We start from the raw sequence: 24127 nt of genomic DNA on the forward strand, positions 1-24127 counted from the left end.
GTGTTCCAGTCGATCTAGGAGCCACAAGTGACTACTTATTTCTTTCACAGCTACATGTGCACAAAATTGAGGCTGGGAAAGTTTTGATCTTTTGGATCAGACCCATTTACAAACAGCATCCATTCCCTGATTACGCAGTATCCCGTGGTTGCTGCCAAGCTGGATAAATACATATTGGGTGAGCAGTTAAGACCAGATACATATCTGAAGTAGTTGAAGACCACGCGGCTATTAAATCCCCCCCCCCTTTTTCTCTAAACATTAATTGTAGTGGGGAAATCACGATCACGAACATCCCTTGTTCATTCATTTGTGGACACACCACACCACAACATAAGGAAAGATATGAAAACGTGTTACAGGGATGATTTTTGGATTAAAAAAAAAAGAAAAAAGGATGTGACACAATCTTAACCCACAAACAAAAGGAGGTGAAGAACCTAATAATGAGTCATGCTTTTGTTTTTTTTTGTTTTTTCAGCGTGTTGTAAACAGGGCTGTGATATTACATCAGAGTTTGTGAGCAACATATGTAGCGAGGAGCAACAGTAATCCCATGTAATACTGTGAAAAGCTCTTTTAGCATAGCTGATACAGAATCTTTACAAGCCACTAAAAATGAGCAACAGAGAAATGGATTAGGGGTGGCATGGCTGGATCTGGGCCACGGCAAGCAGCACACAACACAGTTAGTGAATTGACTGTGTGTTGGCATATGTGTCTATGCAACACGGGAGTATGTATTAGTCCAGTGTATCCCTATGAGGAAGTGTAGGTATTTGCAAAACAGCAGGTGGTTCAGCATTCAGTTCACCTCTGAAAGCCTTCCATAATGCACGCCGTAAACACGCACACACGTTTCAGTCTGTCACTAAACAAAATGATGTTGTTTACCATAACTACTGAAATACTGTCAAATTTGCCTGTAGTTTTCCTTTTTGCATTTAAACATATTATATTTCTCTCTTCGGCAACTCTTCAATATTTGTATGAATCCAAATAAGTACAGCTGAGGTTATTGTTCAGCAGTAAATGCTCCATAATTGATATTCTCAAAAAATGAATGATTGAGGCTTTAGTTCCCTTTAAGGAGAAGCAGTCAGCATCTGAGTGATCTGTTTGTCCTGCTCTCTTCTCCCAGCACCTTGTTAAGACCCAAGACCTCACCTCAACCTTACTGCTATACACACACACACACACACCCACACACACAGACAGGGCTGTCTGTCCCCTGTTCAACCCCCTCACAGCCAGAGGCCAGACAGGGTCAAGCAGAGGGCGAGACATTTATGAGGTGTAGATATTTGTGCAGGAAAGCATTCCTCCTGTTGACACTGAGCAACACAGTCAATGCTGAGCGAGCTGAACCAGACAGGCAATGAAATGTAAGGCAGCCAGACCAGTCTGTCGAGTGAGAGGAAACAGAGTCTAAGTTATAGACTTTAAAATGAGGAAAGGCATCTTTGGTGCATTGACCTGTTTTAGTGGCTTTATTTTCCCCACAGATATAGCGCGTTTGTTTGGGTTAATTCAGTGAGAGAGTGAGAGAGTTTGTCAAAAAATATCTTATGTACAAATTATTTAGTATAGTATAAATTGTCTTTATTAGATCCCTGATAAATCATATCTTAATTGCATCTAAGTACCACGGAGTAATGAGGCAAAACCCTCTCAAAACACGATAATAACCGTAATACCCCCACACACCCACTCTTAACCCCATCTTCAGCTCCAGTGGTGAGAGTCTGTCCTACCCCCATGCTGCTGATGCAGGAAGAGCCATGGCTCAGACACGGGGCAGTGGCCATAGTCAACAGTAAAGGTTGCGGTGGTAAACAGAGCTGTTTGTGTTCACTGGGCCGCTGTTAGAGATGACTGATGTGCCCATTAGCCCCTGTCTGGGCATTAGGGGGAGGGGTGGCGGCGCTCCGGCTCCATGCAGGACAAAAAGACCCCTGGGCCTGCAGAGAAAGGTCACTGACCCATATTGTCTCTCCTTCAGGCCTAGCCAGGGGTTATTCTACTGATTCAGGTTACAGAGGTTGACTTTGTCAAAGCTGATGAGCATGTATGCAAATGGTCAGATGCTGTAGGTTATGGATGGCGTGGTGGGATAAAGGAACATATCTGCTGCTCTAAGCACCGAATGGAGAAGGGTTCATATTACTGCTGGCATTTTGTGAACTATTGTACACTAGAAATTCATGATACTACACAGTGACTTTGATTAAAACATAGGGTAAGGATTTTCAGTCTGCAAGCTTGTTTTGTGTGATGTAGTGTAGTTTGTGTTCCACTAGAGAGCGCCCTCCTTTACATCTATCCTCCATTTAAGTGATCTGAAATATATATATATATAAATCCCTTTATTTTGATCAGAAACAAACATTCAATTTGAATAAAATATTACATGTTTTGTTATGGCATTTATTCATTTATAAAAATCTGGATCCTATACCACAGATGTATTTGTAAAAATTGCAGCACAAATACAGAAATTACACATTAACAAATCTTGAAAACATTAACACACTGAATGCCGACTTGTTCAAGGGGTTTGGGGTAAAATTGCAGTTTTAGTTGGCCATTGAGCCTATTTCCTGGTTTACTACCACCCCACAGATACACCAACAAAGTACCAATTCATTTTAAAAAATTTAACTATACTTTATCATGAATCACAAAAATTCACATCTATCTCCGAATCAGTCAACATCATATTTACAGAGCTTGGCAGCTAAACCCAGTAGGCTTTACTTGATGCTGTGACAGATCTGTCTCTATTTACTAAGGAACTCAAAGCTCACATAAACTTAGTTCAGCCAGAGACACTTACATCAAAGGATTTATCGCAACAAATAAAAAAATTTGGCAGAAAAGGGGGCCTTGTGCTTGATGGTGCTTTACAAATGAATCCAAGTAGCCTCAAAAGTCTAAGGGGAGCACATTAAAAATCTCTAAGGGGTATAAATAACAGCCCAGCACACACACAGAAATGAGATATGTGATAAACATAATGCACAACAAGGCAAGAGCTGCCACCACCGCGTCTAGTAAATAAGAAACTAGAACAGGTGAAGACTGGGGGATGGTTAAGGGAGAAATCAGCCGTTTGATATTGGTAGGAATAAATCAGCAAAGGCAGCGCAAATGATCAAAAGAATGGATGCAAGTTTGTCATGGAGACTCCTTATTGACTTATTCTGGTGATTGTTGTAGCTGAATGATACTGATCAGCTGATGACATATATGACCTAAGTGCTCTACCTCCTGATAGATGAACCTTTGCCCTATTCTTTTTTTAATTTGATTTTTATATATTTTTTTTTTCCCCAACAAATCTACCTTAAATATTTGTGGAAAAGGGTACCAATGCACATGGACTAGTCTGTTCCTACAACATTGTCTCTTTGGTGTCAGTTGTGTATCTGTTGTGTATCTGTCTGTCGTCAATTTTTTCTTTCTTATAAAAGGCAATAGTTCAGTCACATTACAAAGCTGTATTCACTTTATCCATACAATCCAAGCATCTGAAATGTCTCACCCGGTTTGTTTTCATCACCTACAGTAAGGAGTGGCTTTCTAAGGTTTACTCCAGCACATTCAAATCACACACTTACACAGACACACACATTGGTGAGTGTGGTAACATTTTTTAATGCTGAGGATTTTGCTATTTCTGTACTTAAACCCTAACCCATTGTTTTTACAATTGGATAAAACTGAGTTTTGGAAATAGCAGTAGGTGCAAAAAATGCTGGATTTAACATAAATGTGTTGATGGGAAATGGCAGGTGCAGTAAGATGAAGGGGACAAAGCCAGAATAACAGAATTAATTCACAGAGGGGTTTGTGGATGAGAAGAATCCAGTGTTGCTTTATTTCTTTTCACTAGATGGCCTCTACAAGACCAGTTTTATTTAAGAAATGCAAATGCGACATCACACCAAGAAAAACAATGTCACATTCTCATAAAGCGCTCTTGGCATGAACAAACAGCAACATTGACAATAAATAAAATGTTGGCGAACAAAATAAAACTTTGTGAACAAAGAATACTCAGGATTGCATATCGAACAAGACAAAAATAGACAAAAATGTACTTGGCACAAATTAAATAAACTTAAGTAATTTTCAGATTGAGTGAACCTACTCTATGTCCATTGCTTTGTGAATCTGATTGTCCTTCACAGTTAGCATTGAGTATGTGCGTGTACTGTACAAAATAGACACAGATGGCTGATGAAACTAAAATAGACTAATTCCAACAAATTGTCAGTACTCAACATCTTACTTTGTCAGTACCTTGACCTTCATAGTCACACTCCAGGTGGCCTTTTGCTGCATATGTTTGCACTAAACAAAACTGCAGGTACATGTGCAAGAAACCATTGTCACAATGCAAAGCCAATATATATGCACATAGTGGAGGACAAGTATTCTATAAGTTACCAGTGATTTCTGATTTGAGTTCAGTACAGGTGCTCGACATATGTTAAATTTAAATAAAGGAAATAAAGATATTAAAGACACTTTGGTATTCGATAGGTCATACTGTGCTGAACTATGCATACATGAGTGCAATGCACATTTAACACATTTTCATTAAGAGACCCAGTCTTGTTCTAAATTGATTTGTGTGGACATGATTATAGTGATGCCAGGACACTCATCACACACAAATATTGTGTCAAAATGGTATACTCATATCATTAATCTTAAATCATTTTTGACCCGTGATTGCAGTCCAGTGGGATCTGCCTTGTGATGATGACCAACTGAGAGGTACATAAATAAAAAGGTGTTTTTTTAAAAATAGGATAACAAAAATGCAAAGTAACAGAACACTTTTACAAAAAGCCACTTGACCTATTTTTTAAACAGGATGACCCCTCTCTCTCAGAAAGTGAGTCTTGTCCTGTTATAGACTAAATCCTTCTGTCTTTGTTTGTGCTCTGTCTGTCTCTGTCTGTCTCAGCAGGGCATATGCAGTGCAACACTAACATCTCCAATCTTGACTTCCCAAAGCAAAGGAAAAACAACGTAATGTATTCTACACCCATATAAAAATAAATCAGTCGCAAACATGGAAAGATACATCTCATATATACAATAAACTCCTATATAAAATAGCTTTTATGTACATATAGACAACAAACAACAATACAATAATTGAACTGTACAATGTACACCTGAACAAGACAGGCGAGAGGTACTGAAGTGTATGGCTTGATTGGGAAAAATTCAAAATATTTACAGACATCAACTTTACATCCTTTACATGTTTTTAACTTCCCTGGAATGAAGAGGTCTAGGGAAGGCCCCGTGCCTCACTTTCGTTCCCATTCCCTTAGGTAAGGCTACCTTTTAAAGAATTGGTCCGCAGAGACTCTTCAGCCTCATGGTACTTTGCACAGTCAAATGCACTCTCAGCTCTCCTTTGGTGACATATGATAGGAGCTGGAAGCATGAGTCTTAAAACCAGTTTTATGAAGCTGTCAATCACATGGATCCATTAAAAAGAGATTAGTTAGACGGCTGAAACGGCATTTATTGAATTTGCCCAGGAAGACCCAGACATACTACTATTCTTTTTGAAAGGATCAACCAGTTATGGACATCCCCTTCACTTCCACAAAGGTTAGATGCCAATAGACTCCAGTGTGTAACCTCAGACAGCCCTGCTTTGGTGCTGACATTTAGTCCATGGGTCTTTGAGGCATACCCAAGGAACACTTGTTGTCTTCCCAGGCTGGAGGATCTTGTAGGTAAAGTCATGGACTTATCCTTCCCCCAAAGGAGTCCTTCAGTAGTGTCCTCATGGAGGTTCAGCACAGGATGGAAACGCCTTCAGCAGTGACCAGCTGACCAGTGGTGGGATCATATGTCCCAGCCAGGTAGTAGAGGTCTGGGGAGGTACTGTTCGGCTTCTGATTGCGAGTCAGACACTCATACTCCTCCCTGCTCACTACCTGGCACTTATGAGAGATTGTCTGGACGTCATTCTCATCCTCATGGCACGACTGGTACAGGGCATGCTGGATGGGGAAAAGATGGGATCAGTTGCATTGTTGTATGTATGAAACAACAAAGAAATATTAATGTTGTTTGAAAGCTCCATATGCTAAAGACCTACAGTCTCCATAAAACCTCTATTATGGCTTACCTTGCCATCTCTATGCCTCTTGCCTAACTTGGTCTCTTCGGGGTGGTAGAACCACTTGACTTTGACCACCATGTTGGAGGTCCAGGATTCCCAGAAGTTCTCAATTCGACCTACGTATGGCAGGTTAGGGCGTCCAGCTGAGAGGAATACAGCACAATCTCCCACTCTCACTGTGTCTCTGCCTCGCACGATGGCTTTATAGAAAAGCTTCCTGGCCTTGCCCTTTAGACCTCGCCGCTGTGGAAAACCAAAACAAAAAGCATTAGAAGAAGGACAAATCTTTGCTGCATATATGGTATGCATTAAAAACAGTATTACTATTCTCACCTGTGTAGGGTTTCCTGACCACCTCCACATTTGTCGTCCTGCAAGGAACGCTGACATCTTGGGTCTTGGAATAAATGAGATGTCTTCTGGAAGCATCCTAGGTTTTTTTACGAAATCCTTAGATGATTTAGAGGTGGTGCTGGTGCATTCTTTTCTCTTCAGGGACTTGGTGTTAGAGACTTGGTCAAGGGGGGCTCCTTTGGCATTGGAAACAGCCACAGCTTTGGCCACAAAGGAGTGCTGGTGTGACCTTGAAGAAGTGGATGGTTCTGAGGGTTGCAGGAGCCCACGGTGGGAAGACAGGCAACTCTGAAGCATCAGCGTGGAACTGTCCTCATCCTCTGAGCTGTAAGAGGAATCATTGTCAGAGGAACACAGACTGGAGCTGGAGAGAGAGCCTGAAGATGAGGAGCTTGAAGAACCAGAAGAGGAGGAGGAGACAGAAAGACGAGACAGGAAGCGGCCAGCCGTCCTTAGTCCTCCTGATGCTGCAACCAAAGCAGCCCTCCTCCTCTCTTCCTCTTCATCATCCAGATCAGAGTAGGAGCTATGACACTCTCTGTGGTAGCTGAAGCCCAAGTTGCCAAATTCACCCAGACGCAGAGATTGTGAGGGCTTTCTTTGAGGTGTTCCTTTAACAAGAAATTCCACCCTGGAGGCACCGCCCTTTTTGTTGTCTTTAACCAGAAGGACTGGGTGCGAATAAGCCTCTGTCCTAGGCATACCACTCATACCGGAAGATCCACCTCGCAACAGCAGAGCCTTGCTATTCTTTGTCTTCGGCGAGGTTACTCCTTCATGATCTAACTTGACCAGGAACTCTTGTCCAGACTTCCTGCCCTTTTGCATTACAAGATCATCTTGCCGGCGCCTCTGGCCATACAACCCACTTCTGGGGCCCATAGATAAACCTGGACTCTGTCCTGTAGACTGAGTACAGAAAGAGGAGTAGCCATTTGCAATACTGCTGAAGGAGTCCACCTCAAAGGAACTGCTGCTGAAAAGGCCTTTGGCTGGGCTGGATGCCAGAGGCTGGGTCTGAGGTAAGGGGAACAGGTCATCCTCCTTCCCTCTCAAGGCCTTTCTGGGTGCCCCATTGAGCTGAAACAGGTTGTCAGATGTCCTCTTCCTAGTGTTGGCTAACGAAGGCCAACCAAGGAAAGGTGAGGGATTTTTACTGGCATTCTCAGCTTGCTGCTGCTGCTTCTGTTTTTTCCCAGAACCCTTTGGTCTCCCTAGAATGATGAAAAGTCATGTTTTAGAAACACATAGCAAATTACGAAGCATAACCGTGTCTTATTTGTACATAATGTAGACAGACCAGCTCATTTGGTACAACTGCTCAATACAATAACCCCACAATTAGCCTTCTTGTAAAACTCCTGCTGCTCCGCATGAACAATAAAGTGTGGACAAAAACTGAACATTGTAAACTTTAAGTGTCTCTTTCAGGGCAATTTTGTTGGATTTCAGAGCTGAGCAGGATACACAGAAATGTCTTTTGAATTCTAGCCAAGAACCCATGGGTTTCAAAGACTTAAATAACAGGTTAAATCAAAGGGTTTTTGTAAGAAATTACACATCAGACATATGAAATATGCTCATTTGAAGCAATAGGCAGCTATAAAACATTTTTTAATATTTCTCTCAATGGAAACGTTATTGCTAAAATGATTTGTAGGAACAAGGAAATAAATAATACAAGTTTCTGGGATAATTCTTACCTGGTCTTCTTTTGTGAACAGTTAGAGTTTGGCTGTTGATTACAGTATTGATAGTGTTGAGTCTGTCAGATGGTCTGTCACTAATGGGGGCCTGCTCCAGACTAGAACTTCTCTTGGCTGTTGTCCCGCTGGGTGCCAGCAGGGCAGGAGATGACTCCCCACCTAAAGGACAAGTGGTAGAAGATCATTAGCATTCGCTTACAGGGAGACAATACACTACAGTATTAAGAGGGGAAAGGAGACACCCACAGTGAATCTGGTATCCTGGAGGCAGGAGGCGGATGTTTGGGAGAGAAATCTTCCCCCTGTCTCCATCATCAAACTCTACCATCACTCCTCCTTGCTTCCCTTCATCAGATGAACCACCTGCAAGAGACAATTTGTAAAAAGCTATTAAATATAAAGTTGATGATACACAGGAAAAAAAGAAGAAGAAGAAGAAGCCGATGTCTCACCTCTGCGAACATATCCTGGGTATAAGCAGCGTGAGCGTTCACTCCAGTAAGCACACACCCGGGTTCCTTCACTAAGCATAGTCTCCGACTCCGGACGTATATCCAGGACCTGTAAGCCAGACCAAAACATAATTAAGATTCATTACGGCCTGCACACACACAGACATACATGTATATACACACTCACGCACGCACATGCAAACAGTGTGAGAGCCTTGGAGCATTGTGCATGGGCAGCCACTGTGCCACGTTTCCAAGCGGCACTTATCTCATGCCAATGTGCCAGTCAGGGCTGAAAAGAACGGAAGCCATGATGCAGTAAATCCTGACTTGCTGAGTAATACTAAAGAGGGCCTGAATAGAGGGCTTGTGATTGCAGGTTGCCAGATCCTCCCTCCAACAATGCAGGCAGCCCCAGCATCCGCCACTCACTGGGGGCTCTTTCAGGTTGCTTTCATTTACTGTTGCCATGGCGAGGGACCCTTTGACTGATGAGGTGTGGATGTGGTTGTGTGTGTGTGTGTGTGCATTGAGAAGGAAGCGGGAGCGCGGTGAAAATCGGGGTATTGGTGTCAGAGTCAAATAAATGGCTTTTGGACTAATGTAAAGACAAGAAAGTGGAAGTATGGCATAATTAGAACCAGCTGTTATCTGATGAGTGTTTAGATAAAGTTGCCAGAAGTGCTTGGTGTAAAACCGCCGGGAAAATTAGAAAATGGCACTGTTAAGACGCTTTGTGCGAAAGCTAACATTGATCAATATGAGTGAGCTTACATGGACTAATGTATGTGTGAAGGAAAATATCTTCCACTAGACAATAGCGTATAAACGATTAATACACGGGACTATTTTTTTGTTCTTAGTTATACCTTAAAAAGTTACTATGAATTGGTGCAATTGAATCGTGTATCTGTGATGTATTAATCTCAGTTAACTTTAAACACGTTTTCCAAGAGGTGAAGCAAATGTAGGGTCTGAAATATTTCTAATGACAATATTTACTGAATATCTTATCCTGCTGTAAAACATGAAGGTTATGGCTAGTCAAAACATTTTTTTACCAGCTATGTTTTTAATAGCTCACTTCCATACATGCTGCACTTCAGTATAATCAACAGGAAATTCAATTACTTTACATCCAATCTAACATTTATGTAGAGCTTTATATGTAACTACTTTATCATCCGTAACTTTAGATGAAATATGATCACAAAACTATTTTAGATGTGGTTCCAGCACAGTTATCATTTCCTCTTGGCAGCTTCTCCTTTCCCGTACTAGAATGACAGCAAAAGCCATTAATCTGAGGTACAACCGTGCCAGTTAAACTCTGCTCTACTCTTCCAGGGTCATCATCTCTTGACTCCATTGTGTGCAAACACAACGTCCTGTGCCCTGCTTGGCAAAAGTGAAGACTAATTTCCACAGTTGGAAAAGATGTGGGTTTGACGACTTTGCTTTAGGTGACCCAGCTGTTATTTGTTCATAGAGAGAAAATAAAATAAATAGAACAAAGGTCACCTGCTGCAGTCAACACTAAAACTGGATGCAAAGCACACCAGGAAGCACATGTTACCTAAATACAAATGAATACCAGCCAGGAATGTGCTGTGGTTTCTACAATGTATAATTATGTCTCATTACATGGATGACTTAGGTAAACTGTAATTGTATCTCAACATGAAACTGAGTGAGAATTACAAATCTTGTGGTCTAGGTAGAAAAAAAACAAATGTCAACCACCCCAGGTGCAACTTAAAACGCCAGAGGGCTGAACAGTTTTATTGTGAAATAGAAATATGTCTTATAATAACACTGAACTTTTGGATCGTTCCAGGTCATCATTAGTTAGCTTCTCTCCTTACGCTGTTGTGTCTATGTCAATATGAGCCTTTAAACAACTCCATTACTTTGGCAGCAGTAGGGATGTAAAGTCCATGTCATCTCCAATTTAAACTCCAAAACGTGAATGGATCCAGGTGTTTGTGGGATTATCCCACCCACACACACAGCTGGCTTTTTAACAGACATCCACAGACACTCACACACACATACAAGGCCAAAGATTCTTTCTTCCATATATTTATATTAATTTAAGAGATTTCGATGAATGACCCCTGAGAGACAGTCAAGGTTGAAAGAGTGAAAGTGAAAGGGACTGGGAGAAAGGCTGAAAGGCAATGGAGAAATTGGGGGCAAAATGTTGATGATGTTGATGTTTAAGAGAAATGGAAGTGTTGAGTGACCCAGAAGACCAAACAAGTGATGTTTTTTCTTGTAACAAAGATTGTTTTGGTGCAGATGCATGGATGAACTTACAGCTTCCTGTAGCAGTTGCTCCAGTGAATAGATTCTTGGGCGGTTTCCTCTTTCACCGTCGATAACAATGCTAAAGCTAGAGAAAAAGCACAGCAGAGAGAGAAAGATGAGGCTATTTTCAGACGCTTGTATTATGCTTGCCTAGCTCCCATGTCATATGTTACTCCCACTCTGCTGTTGTTATACATCTTTTTGCTGCCTGAGCCAGAGGAGCCGTATTGATATCGAGCTAGGCACGGGATGATGTGGGGTTTGTAATGTAAGGAAGAAAAGCATGAAGTGGGATAAAAGAGAAGGATAAAAAGAGGCAAGAAATGTGGATTCTGGTGATAAGTTATAGTCCTCTGATGCAAAATTCCACTTTTTGTGATCATCAAAACGCCTAACCTGATAAATCTTGTTTGCATGTTTTCTTTTATGATCTGTGGATGTGTGAAAAGATGTGTCAGCCTCAAAGGCAACTTATTGATATCTAACCGTCTCTCCACTTTAAACATAGAAATGCCACTTTGCGCAAGGTTTTCTGACAGCTGAACACTGACAAAAAGAGAAGTCTGTTAAATAAAGTTAAAGTTCAACCTTAATGGCATCTTTTATAAATTCAGTAACCCGATGAAGGTATTTATGTGGCATTTGTAGAGAATGAAATGCATTCTCTTACTATAATACAAAATATCCGGGCTGCTTACATGTCTGGGAGCTCCAGTGTGTGGACTCTGGCAGCGTATAAAAGCTCATCCTCCTTAGAGATCAGCACCTTCAGTCCATCAGTTAGCAGTTCTTTGGTCAGGACACAGTTAGGAACTGCACAAGGAAAACATCACAATTACTATTTCAACATCGCTGAAACTTTCTGCTGCTTGAAACACGAGATACCTAGTGTTATTTCTTACACTCAGGGGCTTTGTTGTTGTATGAGTGACTGCTGTCCTCCTCTTCTTCTGAGAAGCTGCTGCCATCCATCTGAAAGCCCTCATCAGCAGCGAAGCTCTCCAGCAGCCGACTCACTGCTCGTCCCTTTGGCTGTAGAATATAACATAAGGGACGACCAGAAGAATAAATGGATGCAGGGATGGTTAAAAAAAACAAACTTGAAGATAGAAAGTGTGATAGAAGAAAGAAGACATTTTTTTAGCATGCTTCTCAAAGCAGCAATTAACCACAGGGGACTTCACAGTGCCTGTACCATCTCCTATCAGTAGCCATTTTACTCTAACATTTTTTCACTGTCACAGCAGAAGGTGTGAGCCACCCCCCTTCCCAGATTTCGTCTCCCATCCTCTCCTCCCCTAAGATTACTCAGCAGGAGGTTGGGCTATGTGCGATGTGCTAAGTACTTTTAATAGTTCTACAGTAACGGTCCTCAGGGTGAGAAATCTAGGACAGCAAGACATCACCAGAATTTTTAACAGAATGTATGAAGGCTGGCGTTTTATTTGCAGAATTGGATTCTGTTTGGCGGTTTCCATGCCCCTTGTTTCCTGAGTGAGGATTGAGTGCTTTTTGATACCTGCTGGTCCTTGCTCCTTCTTCCCCTGTTGCCCTCCTCGCTCTGTGAAGATGGCGCCCCAACTGACCAGCAACTTCTTCTCTGTTAAAGTGACATGAAGATGAGTTGTGAGAGTGGGTGCGATATATCTCCACAACCACTCTGGCTAAGGGGAAGCAGGAATGGGTGCAAAGTCTGTGCATTCAAATGATCAAAAATAATAATTTAAAGTCCTTTGAGGGTACGCATTATTAATTTGAGGGAACACATTTCTAATTTGTGAGCGTTATTAATTCAAGTTTTCAGTTCACATGCACTAATTAAAGTGAGAGTATTAATTAAAATTTGTGTGTACAAATTATCAAATCCTGCCAGGCTGTGCTACTCACTCATCTTTTCGCTACCATGTGCATTTCTGTGATGACAAATTGATTAGCATACCAAACTGCACATGAGGGGAGGTGGGGGCTTAAAATGTAAGCAATATTACAGTATTCAGTTTTTCTAATTCAGTATATCAAAACTTCGACTAACCTTATTGATTGCTCCTCTCAACATGGTGCTCTTGCGGGTTGCCCTCTTCAGCCTCTCACTGGTGGTTGGAAAGGTAGCCAGTCCCATGCTTCTCCGGTAACGGTTTCCTCTGGTCCCAAGGCTGCCCCACCGAGGCTCTTTAGACCTGGGTACACACGGCCTTCTAACCCCTTCAGGTCGGTGATCTTCATGGAGGTTTTTGACTGCAGTGGCCAGGCTCAGCCTACAGGGGGGCTTCTTCCTTACTTTGACCTCCCCTTCTGCTCCAGACAGACTCTGGGAGCCTGTGCGGTTCAATTAGAGAAACAGATTTAGACCAAACTAACAAGCCAGGAGGAGAAACACAAAACAGATGCGAATATGTGGGGCACCTTTGTTGACTATGAATCAGTTTCAAAGGACCGGTCTTACCATAAAGCTCCTGTCTCTGTTTTTTGTTCCTGGCTTTCTGATTGGCCTCCAGTTTTACAACAGAAGAGGGACTTGGACCGATCACAGAAGAACTTGAGGTCATATCTCTTGGGGGTTGCACTCTGTAGTCTTGACCTTCATCAGTATCATAACTGCCTTCCTCTTCTTCATCTTCTAATAGAGATAGAAAACAAAACCACATTAATGCGACTATTAGGTAGGTTTTATTAACTTATTTTTTAGCTTATCAAATCCACCTTCTAAAGTCATTAGCCAACCAGTGGACTTGTTTAACTTACTCTCCATCATTTCACAGTCACTTCATTAGCATTTAAGTAAATAGTTTAACTGTTCATAGAAATTATGTATGAAGTGCTTTGCCTCAATGGTATTTCCTGGTGTGAACCCACATGCTACGGAGCTAGTAGGAAGGAAGCGTAGGAGTGTGTGTGTGTAGGAGTGTGTGTGTGTGCGCGCATGTGTGTACATTTGTGTTCATCACTGCACTTTCTCAAGCAACTCTTTGACCCAGTCAGCTAGTCTCCAGGGCTGTCAAAGTCTCTCACAGGCAAGTGTCCACAGCTGTGTCTGCACATCTAGCCCAGACCAGCAAACAGGGCCAATCACTAAGGTGTTGAATGTCCAAATGTCCATGCGAGCCCCCCTATCTGTTACAATACATTCAACACCTATTTACTCACCTCTAATTACTTTTGTGTGTGATTTCCGAATTAACAAATGGCACCCTTGATTTAAAGCAGCATAGGATATATAAAGAACATACCAGATTTGATATGTCAGTGACTCTGGTCAGACAAATATTCGGGGGTATTTCTTTATTTTTAACTTAAAATCAGTCAAATGTAGGGTCAATGTTTGTTTTTACAGGCTTTTCATGAACCAAAAATGGCCTTGTCATGTGTGATGCAATGTGATGATGTCTTCCATCATCCATTCGCATAACATTTTCATAGCTTGCCAATTAGAGATCTGCAGTTCACCCACAAGTCAACACTGTGAACATGGGAAAACGTGCTAACCTCATAGTAGTAGTAGTAACAGCAGTAAAGATCAACACCAGGAATCACGGCCAGGTCTTTCTTGCTGTGAAATTGTAATGTTTACCACTGAGCTATATTGGGTTACTGTGGCTATCCATTACCTATCACTGCTTATGTCTTATAACTAGCTATTAGTAGTCACTGCCTCACCTTGATCAGAGGAATCACTCTCCGCAGGTGAGCTCTCTCCCTCCTCCATTGCCTCCTGTCTCTGGCCACGGAGAACCTTCGCTCTTGGCTGACTCAGACGGGAAGAAGCCTGCGTCAGCGTGGTTGATCCCTTTTTATGTCCACGGCGCACAAGTGTAGTCCAACTCTCTTGGGGGCAACTGTCCACACTGGCTGCTGAGAAAGTTTGCAAACCCCAATCATAGTTAAAATGTAGACTAATAATTGTTGGTGGAATTTTATGGATTCAACAATGTAAAACTGAAATCACAGCACCGTCTTTATTAAGACAAAACAGCCGAGGCACAATCAATGCTGTGATTGCCGGTATCTACCTGTGTCACTTTGTCCCCCAGACTCTCGCCTGGACTCAGCTTTGCCTGTGCCTTGGCTTCTGTGTTTGGGGTTGGAGTTGCAGGGTGAAAGCTCCTTGTCCCTGGAGCCTGTCCCTGAGATATTCTTTTTACCCTGGGCTTTCAGTTTGAGCTGAGTCACATCACCGGCCAGCTTGGAGCTGAGCATGCTGTGAAGACTGCTTTTTCTGCAGCCCTGTGCCTTTATCTGCTGCAACAGAAAGAGATGACAGAGCCAGAGAGAGACAGTTACACTCCTGGTCACAGCAGTCACAAAGGCATCAGTACGTCAGAGGAAGAGGGCTCTCGCTCGCTCGCACACAGAGAAGAAAAAGGAATAGTAGAAGCATCAATAAAGAAGATATTAATATGGAGAGCAGAAGATTTGACTCTTGGGGGTAGCACCTAATTAGAAATAGTGTGCAACAAAGGAATATATCAAACACAGAGAAACAAAGAGTAGCCTCTTTCATTTTTAGTTGCATAGCGGACAAAAGGGAGGAGGACAAGGGGACCCTGACCTGTGTGCTGCTGAGTCGCTCAAAGCCTCGACTGGACAGCCTCTTCTTCCTTCTCTGGCTGTCTCCGCCCCCTCCTAGGTCCTCAGGCGACAGGGCAAGCCCCGCCCCCATCGACCTGCCAGTCAAAACAAGGGAGAGGCATTCATTAGAGGAGAATGGCGGTGGTTTGAAAGAAAAAGAGGGGGTAGGACATCATAGGGAAAAGCAGAGTTGAGTCACCTCTCTGTGGGATCTAATAATTCTTCTTTCTCTGTCTGAGGAACAGAATGACAAAAAAGGACATGGCGAGCCCAGTGTCTGAACCACACACTTGAAAAATTGGGATCTAACAAGGAACCTAGGATTGTTTGAGGGCAGCCTTAACACACCCATCTAGGGAGTGTCTTTGCAGCCTGTGAAGCACTGCATAGCTTTGAAGGATACAGTAAATGGCTGGAAGGCATTACATTTGTATGCAGCTCTATTGTTCTCGGCGAACATCATAGCTCTCCAGTTGCATTTTCATATCACTGTGGCACACTATTTCCCCTACACTGAGCAGCATCACAGGCCAACCACTCCAAATGCCCTTGAATTTCCCTCTGGAAGCCTGCCCGTAGACCACACCGACGTGAACCAGGCCATGCTCAAACAAAAGATTAACTTTCCCTCTACTAGCGTGCACACAGCCTCGGAAATCAGTCACATATACAGAGCAATCAGGGTTTAAATGTGGAGTAGATAAATCAGGTGCATTTATTAATATTTCATGTTAGTTCTTTGTTTGCATATTGTATCACATACAATTGATAAATACAATGTGAATAATAAATACACCTTGTTTGGAAAGAAATGTGTGTGTGCATCTTTGTTTATGTGTAGGAACACAGCAGAGGAACACATAGTTTTTATGCGGGCCTAGATTGTGCGTAAATCTTAATAATCAGAGTGTGTTCAGCGTGCATCTGTAACAGAACATGAAAACAATGAAGGTGATTGTCGAGCAGTGGGACTGTCTGCCCAGTGACTGACAGGAGAGTGACAGAGGTGGCAGTGAAGTGTGAGTTGTCCCTGTGAGGCAGATCCCGCCACTGCTTGCCTTTCACTGCTGACAAACACAATATGACAGAGCCCCTCCCCTCTGTGGGGGGCTGGTGGGGCTGAGCGTACAGTGACTAATTAAACAGAATTGATTAGCAGGGTTTGCTGGCGTGCAGTACTTCTCTCCAGCCTTCCCTCCAATCAGAGCAGCACCACAAAGGACCCCAGTGCTCTACCCACAGGAATAACGGAGGCACGCACAAAAACAAACAATGCCTGCATAAATGCTCATAAGCACACGGCTACAGCCATACCTAATTGCATATGTGCATATAATGCACACGCAAGGAGGCTTGAATTTATCGCTCACTCAACCACTGCCACACACACACCCTGTGATTAAAAAGAAAAAAAAAAGGTGATACTAAAAGATTTGGGCTTTTTCCCACTGACCCACTGCCCTTCATCATAGCACCCAAGCGGCAGCCTCTTGTAGGGGCATGAGTGGCAGGTGCAGTACATGCTTTTACATAACCCTGCCATGTAACGCAACATGGGGCTAATCAGTCCCCAGTCTGCCTGTTCCTTGTTAGAGAAGTGTCATGTCATTCTCTGCTGCATTGTACACACACATCTGCAGAAACAAAAGGGTATACACCGCGGCTGAATAGAACAGTACCAGAGCTGCAGCTCAAATTTTGACACAATAGGGAAACAAACTGCAGTTTACTGTCCTGTGGCCTGCAGAACGCCCCACCACCACCACCATCGGCCCCCCGCTCTCCCTCCACTGCACTTCGCTGCAGGGCGCTGGCCCATTACCCTTTCATTTGGGTGTCATTGTCACCCAGCATCAGCGTCCCCACTCCGATCAGTGCTGGCCTGGCAAGGGGGCAGGGGTACATGGGTGGAAGGAGAGTGGAGGTGACATCGCAGAGGGGCAGCTGGGAACACTGTGGACCGCTGCCCAGAAACCAGTGAGAAACGAAGGGAGAAGAGAAGATGGCGAGAATGCTGTGAGGTGACATTTAGTGTTCTAAGCCTTTCGAAACACTGATGACAGGGCTAATTGAGGCCTTACAGTAAAAACCCTTTATCTTCTGGACTCTTTTGGTTTCACCCACCACCGCCAAATAGCAATGGCACCGCTGTTTTGGCAAAAGATGATTCAAACATCATTGACACATTTTGAGATAGTGTAGGAGCCTTATTTCTTTAATATCCTCCAATCTTTTATCTCTTCTACCTTATTTTTTATTCAGCTCATCCGTTCGCTGTATTCCTAATTTTTTTTTTTTTATTTAAACAGACATTGTGTGAGACTTCTAAATGTCAGCTTATCTCTGAGTGCCTGGACTGTCTGACCATCATGTTATCCTTTTGGACCTCTGGTGACCCTGTGGGGCTGTGGTGTGTCACATTCCTGCTGCTGGGACAGATTACAGGAGAATTCACAGTACTCTAATTACATCCTCTGCCTGTCATCCCCCCAGTCAGCAGCCAGCTCCCCCCCGTACCCAGCCCAGCTAAGCTCAACATGTACTACAGTAATGCCACTGAGGTTTAAGATTAGTTGGGTTGAAGCCTAATAAAGCCATTGAGTGGTTCTCTATGTATGTGTAGTCAATATATCAAGCATAAATAAATATTCCGTACCAGCAGATAGACCCATCTGACACTGATTATGCTGTTATACAATTAACGCCAGTGTGGATTAGATTAAAAGGGGCTCAAGTGGACTTCCTTGAATGGTTCAACTGTGTTCTCCCATTTCCTGTTTATGCCAGTGAGAGGCAGTCCCTGTATGCCAGTGATACAGAGGGACTTCTTATCAGGCAAGATTGGACTATAGCCAACCAGCGTAGATGGGCTGAGTGATACTCACTTCACTTTTCTTTGGCCCTCCGATGAGGACACTGGACCTGTGGTGAGGGTGGGTTTCCGCTTCCTTGGCCGCCCCGGTCCTCGTCGCGCTGGACTGCGAGGTGTTTCCTCCTTCCTGCTTGCACACGCAGATGTAAACAGACAGAGATGAACTCTGAGATACTACACGCATTAAACTCAAAAAGGTTGCAGTAGCAAAGAATACAGCAAGAGATCCTCTCTGACTAGAAGCAAATTATTATTTTGGAAATCTCTGAATGCAAAAGGGTGGAGATGAGCGTTTGGGAAAAGAGGATAAGGTCATACTCACTGATGATCGTGCTTCCTCTGAAGCTTGGCCAGCTCCTTTTGCTTCTCTTTGTAGCGACGCTGTAGCTCAGCCAGCTTGACACGCATTGCAAGCTCAGGACCGTCCATTGTTTCCATGGTACCTTTGGCAGGGCACACCTGTGACACACATCATTGGTGGTTATTTTTAACAATTAAAAACAACCTTAGACCTGCATTAGGTTATCTGTTCATTCATTTAAATGAAATACATTAAAACCATGTAGGAACTTTGTGTTTCACAGTCACACTGTAATTGCAGGCTTACTGGTTCATTGCGAGGTGTCCAGCTGCATTTCCTCCGTAAATTGAGGATTCTGCGGGCTGGGAAGTGTCGCCCTGAACCTGTACTGCTGCCTTCCTGGGATCCCATCTCCAGTGCACGGGCTGTGGCCAAGGTAGCAAGGCTCTGGAGGTCAAACATCAGCAGCTCCTCTTCTGTTACAGAAGAAAAGGAAAATAAATCATTTGGTTTGTATCCTTACATGCTCATTACAACTGAACTCAGCTTGTGAAAAGCGAATAAAACGCGTGAGCATTACACATTAAACTTGCACATGTGGCTTCTTATTTCACGCGATATAGTGAATAAATGAGAGACATCAGGGAAAATTGGGCGCATTAAGCGTGTATAAGGAAGCAGCAGCATATATTTTCAGAGGTCATATCAATGTGGACTCGCCAGATGCCTGTGGCCATCTGTGCCAAGCCCTTCCTATATAGCCCTCCCTGACTGTGGCACTGAGTGACTATCTGCCATTAATGGACTGAACTAAAGGCTGAACATCAGGGGTTGCAGCCGAGCCACAGAGATGGAGAAACTAAATTTTGTCTTGCGTTTTTCTACATATACACAAAAAATATAATGATTCTTCTTGTTTTAGTTCTTACTTTGGTGGAAGAATATTGTTGTGACTCGACATGTGCCACTTCACTGAGCTGTCAACAGTATCGTGTCACAAAGACAACATAACTGACTCTAGAATCAGTTGATGATAACCCTTTTTATAGAAACCTCTTTTGGGAGCAGTTAAATGCATTAGGATGCTGTGGTAAACACAAAACATCCTTTTGCATGAATAAAAAAAAACAAAAAAAAACACATGGCGCTTTGAAAAACAAGGAAGCTTTTAAAGGCACTTTAAAACAATGGGGTCTAATTAGCCAGGCAATGCTCCAGGGTGCTGAAAACATCGACTGCTTTTGTGATTACACACCAACTTTCAGTAATGTGTTGTGTGTGGGAGAGTGGGAAGCCAATTGGTGTGTCTCTTTTTTTTCTGTAAAAGTGTATGTATTTGAAATTGCGTGTGTGTTTTTGTGCGCGTTTGGGTGTGTGTGCGCATTTGTGCACGCGTGGATCAAACAGCGGCAGGATGGTGAGACAGAGAGACAGTTCCCTAAGGAAAGCTGTAAGGGAAAGAGAGAGAGAGAGAGAGGGAGGTGTACACCCCTCGCTAGTAGTTCAGCCCTGTCCTCTCGCTTCTTCTCCCTCTCCTGAGGCCTCTGCATCGTTAGAGCAGCCTTTTAGAAAATAAAAGTGCCTTTAACACACCAAAGAAGAGGAACGGCAAGCAGGCATGCAGACAGCTTCTCTGGGGACATGTTAGAATCCACCAGAGGTTCTTGAGACCAGCAGGAAGAGAGGAGTATCTGCGAGGGAACACAGAGCGACACAGGCTAGGCCTGAGGGGGGAGTGGGAGTCTGTCTCAGTGGACGCAGAGGAAAAGGAGGGTAAACTACGCGAGGAGTGCATTCTGCTGAAATGAGTGTGTGTGTGTGTGTCTGTGTGCATGTTAATGTGCATGAGTAATGGAAGACCCACAGTCCCTCACCCTGGCTTTTCCCACAGGTGCGCTTTTGCTGCTGCAGCTCCAGATCTGCCAACTCACTCAGAAGCTCCATACCCTGGTGGGGGTTGGGCTGTGACGGGGCAACTGACGGGGTGCTAAGAGGGAACAAGGGAAATGGAGGTACGTCTGTGCAGAAGGCAGCAGCAATCAGCAGCTCCAGACTCCAGTAGCAGGGCACGAGAGGTTTGTGGGGCACGGCAACAGTTGCCTGGCTTGGGCTGCAGGCGGAAGCTGAGGAAGGGGAAAGACACACAAAATCCACTGAGGCATCATCAGGGGTCATCTCGTTCTGGTGCTGCTGCTTGCTGTCCTTTGCTCCCTCAAGGGCCGGGGACTGAGGCTCAGGGGCTGCAGGGTCAAGCTCGACAATGGTGGGCAGCTCTGGATCCTGCTCTCCAGGCATGTTGACCTTTTGAGCATGCTCCACCTGGCTCTCCTCACCCACCGCCTCATCATCCTCTTCCTCTTCCAAGGTGATGACAGCTCCTGGCCTTTCAGGCTCCTCTGTTGAAAGAGGGACTGGGCAGGAAGCCGCCTCACACACTGGGCTCTCAGCAGGGGGGCAAACCAGGACCTCTTCCTCAGCAGGCCCTTGCTCCTCCACCTCCTTCTCTCCAGGCACATAGTTGGTTGCTGTTACCACTGCTACCTCCACGTCCTCTCTCTGCTCCAGAACTCTCTCAACCACTCTTTCCTCCTCTTCCTGCTCCACTTCCCTAGGTGGGAGAGCCTCTGGGAGGGGCCTGACCACCGCTTGACAGTCTAGCTCCTCCCCCAGGCTGGAGAGTGACTGAGGAGCATGCCCAGCAGGCTCCACTTGGACTGCTTCCAGGTCAGCTGGCTCAGCCAGTCGAACATCCTGGGGGGAGGGCCCGCTCCTGTAACCCATGGCAATAGCAGGGTAGGTGTATCCAGGAGGCAAGTCTATAGAGAGAAAGAAACATAGATATTAAAATCATTAATTGTCAGTACTGGCTAAATGATTCTAATAAAATAACTCATTATTATTTATTATAAGTAATATTTTAGCTGAAATACAACAGAAACACCATTACATTTAGAAGTGTTGATGAAAATCTCAACTCTAAACGTAACTCCCTTGCTACCTTTGAGGTTACAAGAGGTGAAACCCAGGAAAAGAAAAATCACTCACGCCTTGATCTCCTAGCAGTAGAATGAGTAGAGCACCATATGCAACCTTGTGTGTGTGTGTGTGTGTGTGTGTGTGTGTTATTTGAAGTGGGCCAGGCCTTCGGTTTATCAGAGCACCTGACACAATTCCTCTGGCGTGTGGCGTCCGTTAGCCAGACATTAATGATGATGAAGAGAGTGCAGGGCCTGTGGGGGCTGACAAGAGGCGAGGGCTGCTATTGAGGTGTTTCTCAGTCATTACCGAGGTAACGGTACTGGAAAGCCCCAGCTCAGCCGGCAGCCATTTTCTGCAGCTTTGAGTTGTTCAGTCAATCAAGGGCTTGCCAATAGAGCCACCCACACATATCACCACAACACCAGCAGAAAGGAAGGATCATTAACAATGATGCATATTCCAATTACCGTTGTTTATAATGTAAAGGTGCAGCTATATCTTAGAACTCACTGTCCTCTTTCTGTTGCTGTGTTATTTGGTCTGACATCTGTCACTAGCAGCATCCTAAACTGATTTCATGTTCTTCTAATGTAGCTCACACTTAAGCCATTGCACACAGTGCATCAAAGGCAGCTGGAAAACTCTGAGGCACATTTATATATTTTTACTTATGCATACCAGGCTCCAGAGACTCTGGGTAATCCTGTGGGGGCTGTCCTTCTCCTCTCTTGTCCTGGGATTCAGCCGCCTTGGGCATCTGAGTTGGGGCAGGGCTGATGGCAGGTGAATGAGGGGCTGCTGCAGCAGGGCTGGGAGCAGGGCAGGGTGTAGAAGGCGTGCTTTTGGGATGAGGTCGTAGTGAGGGGGACTGGCAACAAGGCGACAGGTGAGCAGCGCAGGCTCCAGGGGGAGAGGTGTTCCTCTGAGGTGGGTTGTAAGAGTAGGGCTTGGCAGGTTTTGACGTTCTGGGTTCCGAAATGAGATCCTCTAATACAACCGAGGGCTCATCAGGCCTCTTCTGCATCTGTGACATTAAAAATAAAGTTAATTTAGTTTTTTTTTTTTCCATAAGCAAGTGAATTAGCTATGTAATAACCAATTCCTTGCAGTTTAGTCACTGACACAAAAAGCTACTTGCTCCGCAGCCTATATTCAGTGATTCACTCCATCCCTGTGAGAAAATCAGCATATCCTAGAAAAATATTAGGGGAGTTAAAAATAGGCTAGTCATGTGAGAATTAAGCTGAGTCATGGCTCAGTTACTCTGCCATATAGATAGATAGATAGATAGATAGATAGACAGATAGATAGATAGATAGATAGATAGATAGATAGATAGATAGTTTGACTTAATCACCTGTGAATTGTGAGTGGCATGATGTTGCATGTCCATGCCATGTGCAGCTCTGTGCTGCTGTTGTTGCTGCTGTTGCTGCGGGGTTTGAGACTGTGGTTGTGGTTGCTGTGACTGGTGGCTCTGGTGCTGATGTTGATGCTGATGCTGGAGCTGTTGGTGCTGCTGGAGAGCATACAGCTCCTGTTGCCGTAGAAACTGGGATCGGGAGTACACAGCAGGATGCTGCATGTGGGAGGGTGGGCCCCGGGCGCCATACACAGGGGGCCACAGCCCTGGCTGCTCCATCACATCTAATGAGAAAAGGGAGGAGGAATGTGACAAAGGGGGCTACCTTAGAACAAAAATATGTGCATACACATCAACACTATGAGCAAAACACACAAGAATGCAACATTGTGTTATCCATATCTCACATTATCGACCACCCACACACCCATTTTTAATACAGTGAAACCATTATGGATCATTCAAAAAACATTGTATTCACATTTTATAGCAATGGCATAGACAATTCTCAAAAAAAGATTTTGACTTCACAGAACATGTCCCCAGGCAGCAGCAATCCCACACTCCCCGAATCTGAACAGAAAGCTGTCTTTTAAGAACTGCCTTGAGAATTTGCTGGAATGCTGGAAAAAAAAAGTTATGACAATGATGAAATATGACCAGATGATGATGGCTATAGGTTGATTAGAGGTCAAAATACTGGGCTGGAAATGCTTTTTTGTCTCACTGGAGCATTTAGTGTGGACTTTCCGGCGAAAAGTCCCACCTGTCCAGCCAAACCACCGACAAGGGTATGCCCAAGGGCCCAGCAGGAAGCTTGGTTCCCATGTCTGTGGACAACTTTTCTTTAAGAACTGTGCAACTTGATGTGGTCTCACTTGGGAAGTAGTGGGCCGACAGTTTTTCTGGTCATTCTCCTTTCGACCCTGTCTACCCTCCACCCCCTTTTTCCTAGACACACCAAAAATCTTTGTCCTTCAGAGACATAAACTTGGAAACACAAATGTTTCCTTTGAGAATTTATGTGTGGATGCACTTCCTTTATCGACTGAAACTCCTGCGGA

General features: G+C 43.9%; 1 protein-coding gene across 8 annotated transcripts in view; it reads right to left on the minus strand.

The window, feature by feature from the left end:
- Positions 1 to 3337: 3337 nt before the first annotated feature.
- bahcc1a (BAH domain and coiled-coil containing 1a) overlaps positions 3338 to 24127 on the minus strand; it is a 62222-nt gene continuing 41432 nt past the window's right edge. For 5 of the 8 annotated variants that reach the window (XM_019261124.2, XM_019261125.2, XM_019261121.2 and 2 more), the window contains 21 exons: positions 23058 to 23347; positions 22379 to 22724; positions 20596 to 21537; positions 19028 to 19197; positions 18743 to 18879; positions 18434 to 18547; positions 15529 to 15643; positions 14990 to 15218; positions 14637 to 14831; positions 13426 to 13599; positions 13015 to 13298; positions 12502 to 12582; positions 11885 to 12014; positions 11681 to 11795; positions 10992 to 11067; positions 8673 to 8781; positions 8467 to 8583; positions 8218 to 8379; positions 6494 to 7728; positions 6167 to 6403; positions 3338 to 6038 (listed from right to left, as the gene is read on the minus strand). In XM_019261124.2, coding sequence (XP_019116669.2) covers positions 5829 to 6038; positions 6167 to 6403; positions 6494 to 7728; positions 8218 to 8379; positions 8467 to 8583; positions 8673 to 8781; positions 10992 to 11067; positions 11681 to 11795; positions 11885 to 12014; positions 12502 to 12582; positions 13015 to 13298; positions 13426 to 13599; positions 14637 to 14831; positions 14990 to 15218; positions 15529 to 15643; positions 18434 to 18547; positions 18743 to 18879; positions 19028 to 19197; positions 20596 to 21537; positions 22379 to 22724; positions 23058 to 23347 — 5468 coding nt within the window. In that variant the 3' untranslated portion in view covers positions 3338 to 5828. The remainder of the gene's footprint in view (positions 6039 to 6166; positions 6404 to 6493; positions 7729 to 8217; positions 8380 to 8466; positions 8584 to 8672; positions 8782 to 10991; positions 11068 to 11680; positions 11796 to 11884; positions 12015 to 12501; positions 12583 to 13014; positions 13299 to 13425; positions 13600 to 14636; positions 14832 to 14989; positions 15219 to 15528; positions 15644 to 18433; positions 18548 to 18742; positions 18880 to 19027; positions 19198 to 20595; positions 21538 to 22378; positions 22725 to 23057; positions 23348 to 24127) is intronic. The other 3 variants (XM_019261123.2, XM_019261126.2, XM_019261127.2) reach the window with 3 other exon arrangements.

Source organism: Larimichthys crocea, chromosome XII, assembly GCF_000972845.2.
Source record: "Larimichthys crocea isolate SSNF chromosome XII, L_crocea_2.0, whole genome shotgun sequence".
NCBI lineage: Eukaryota > Metazoa > Chordata > Actinopteri > Sciaenidae > Larimichthys > Larimichthys crocea.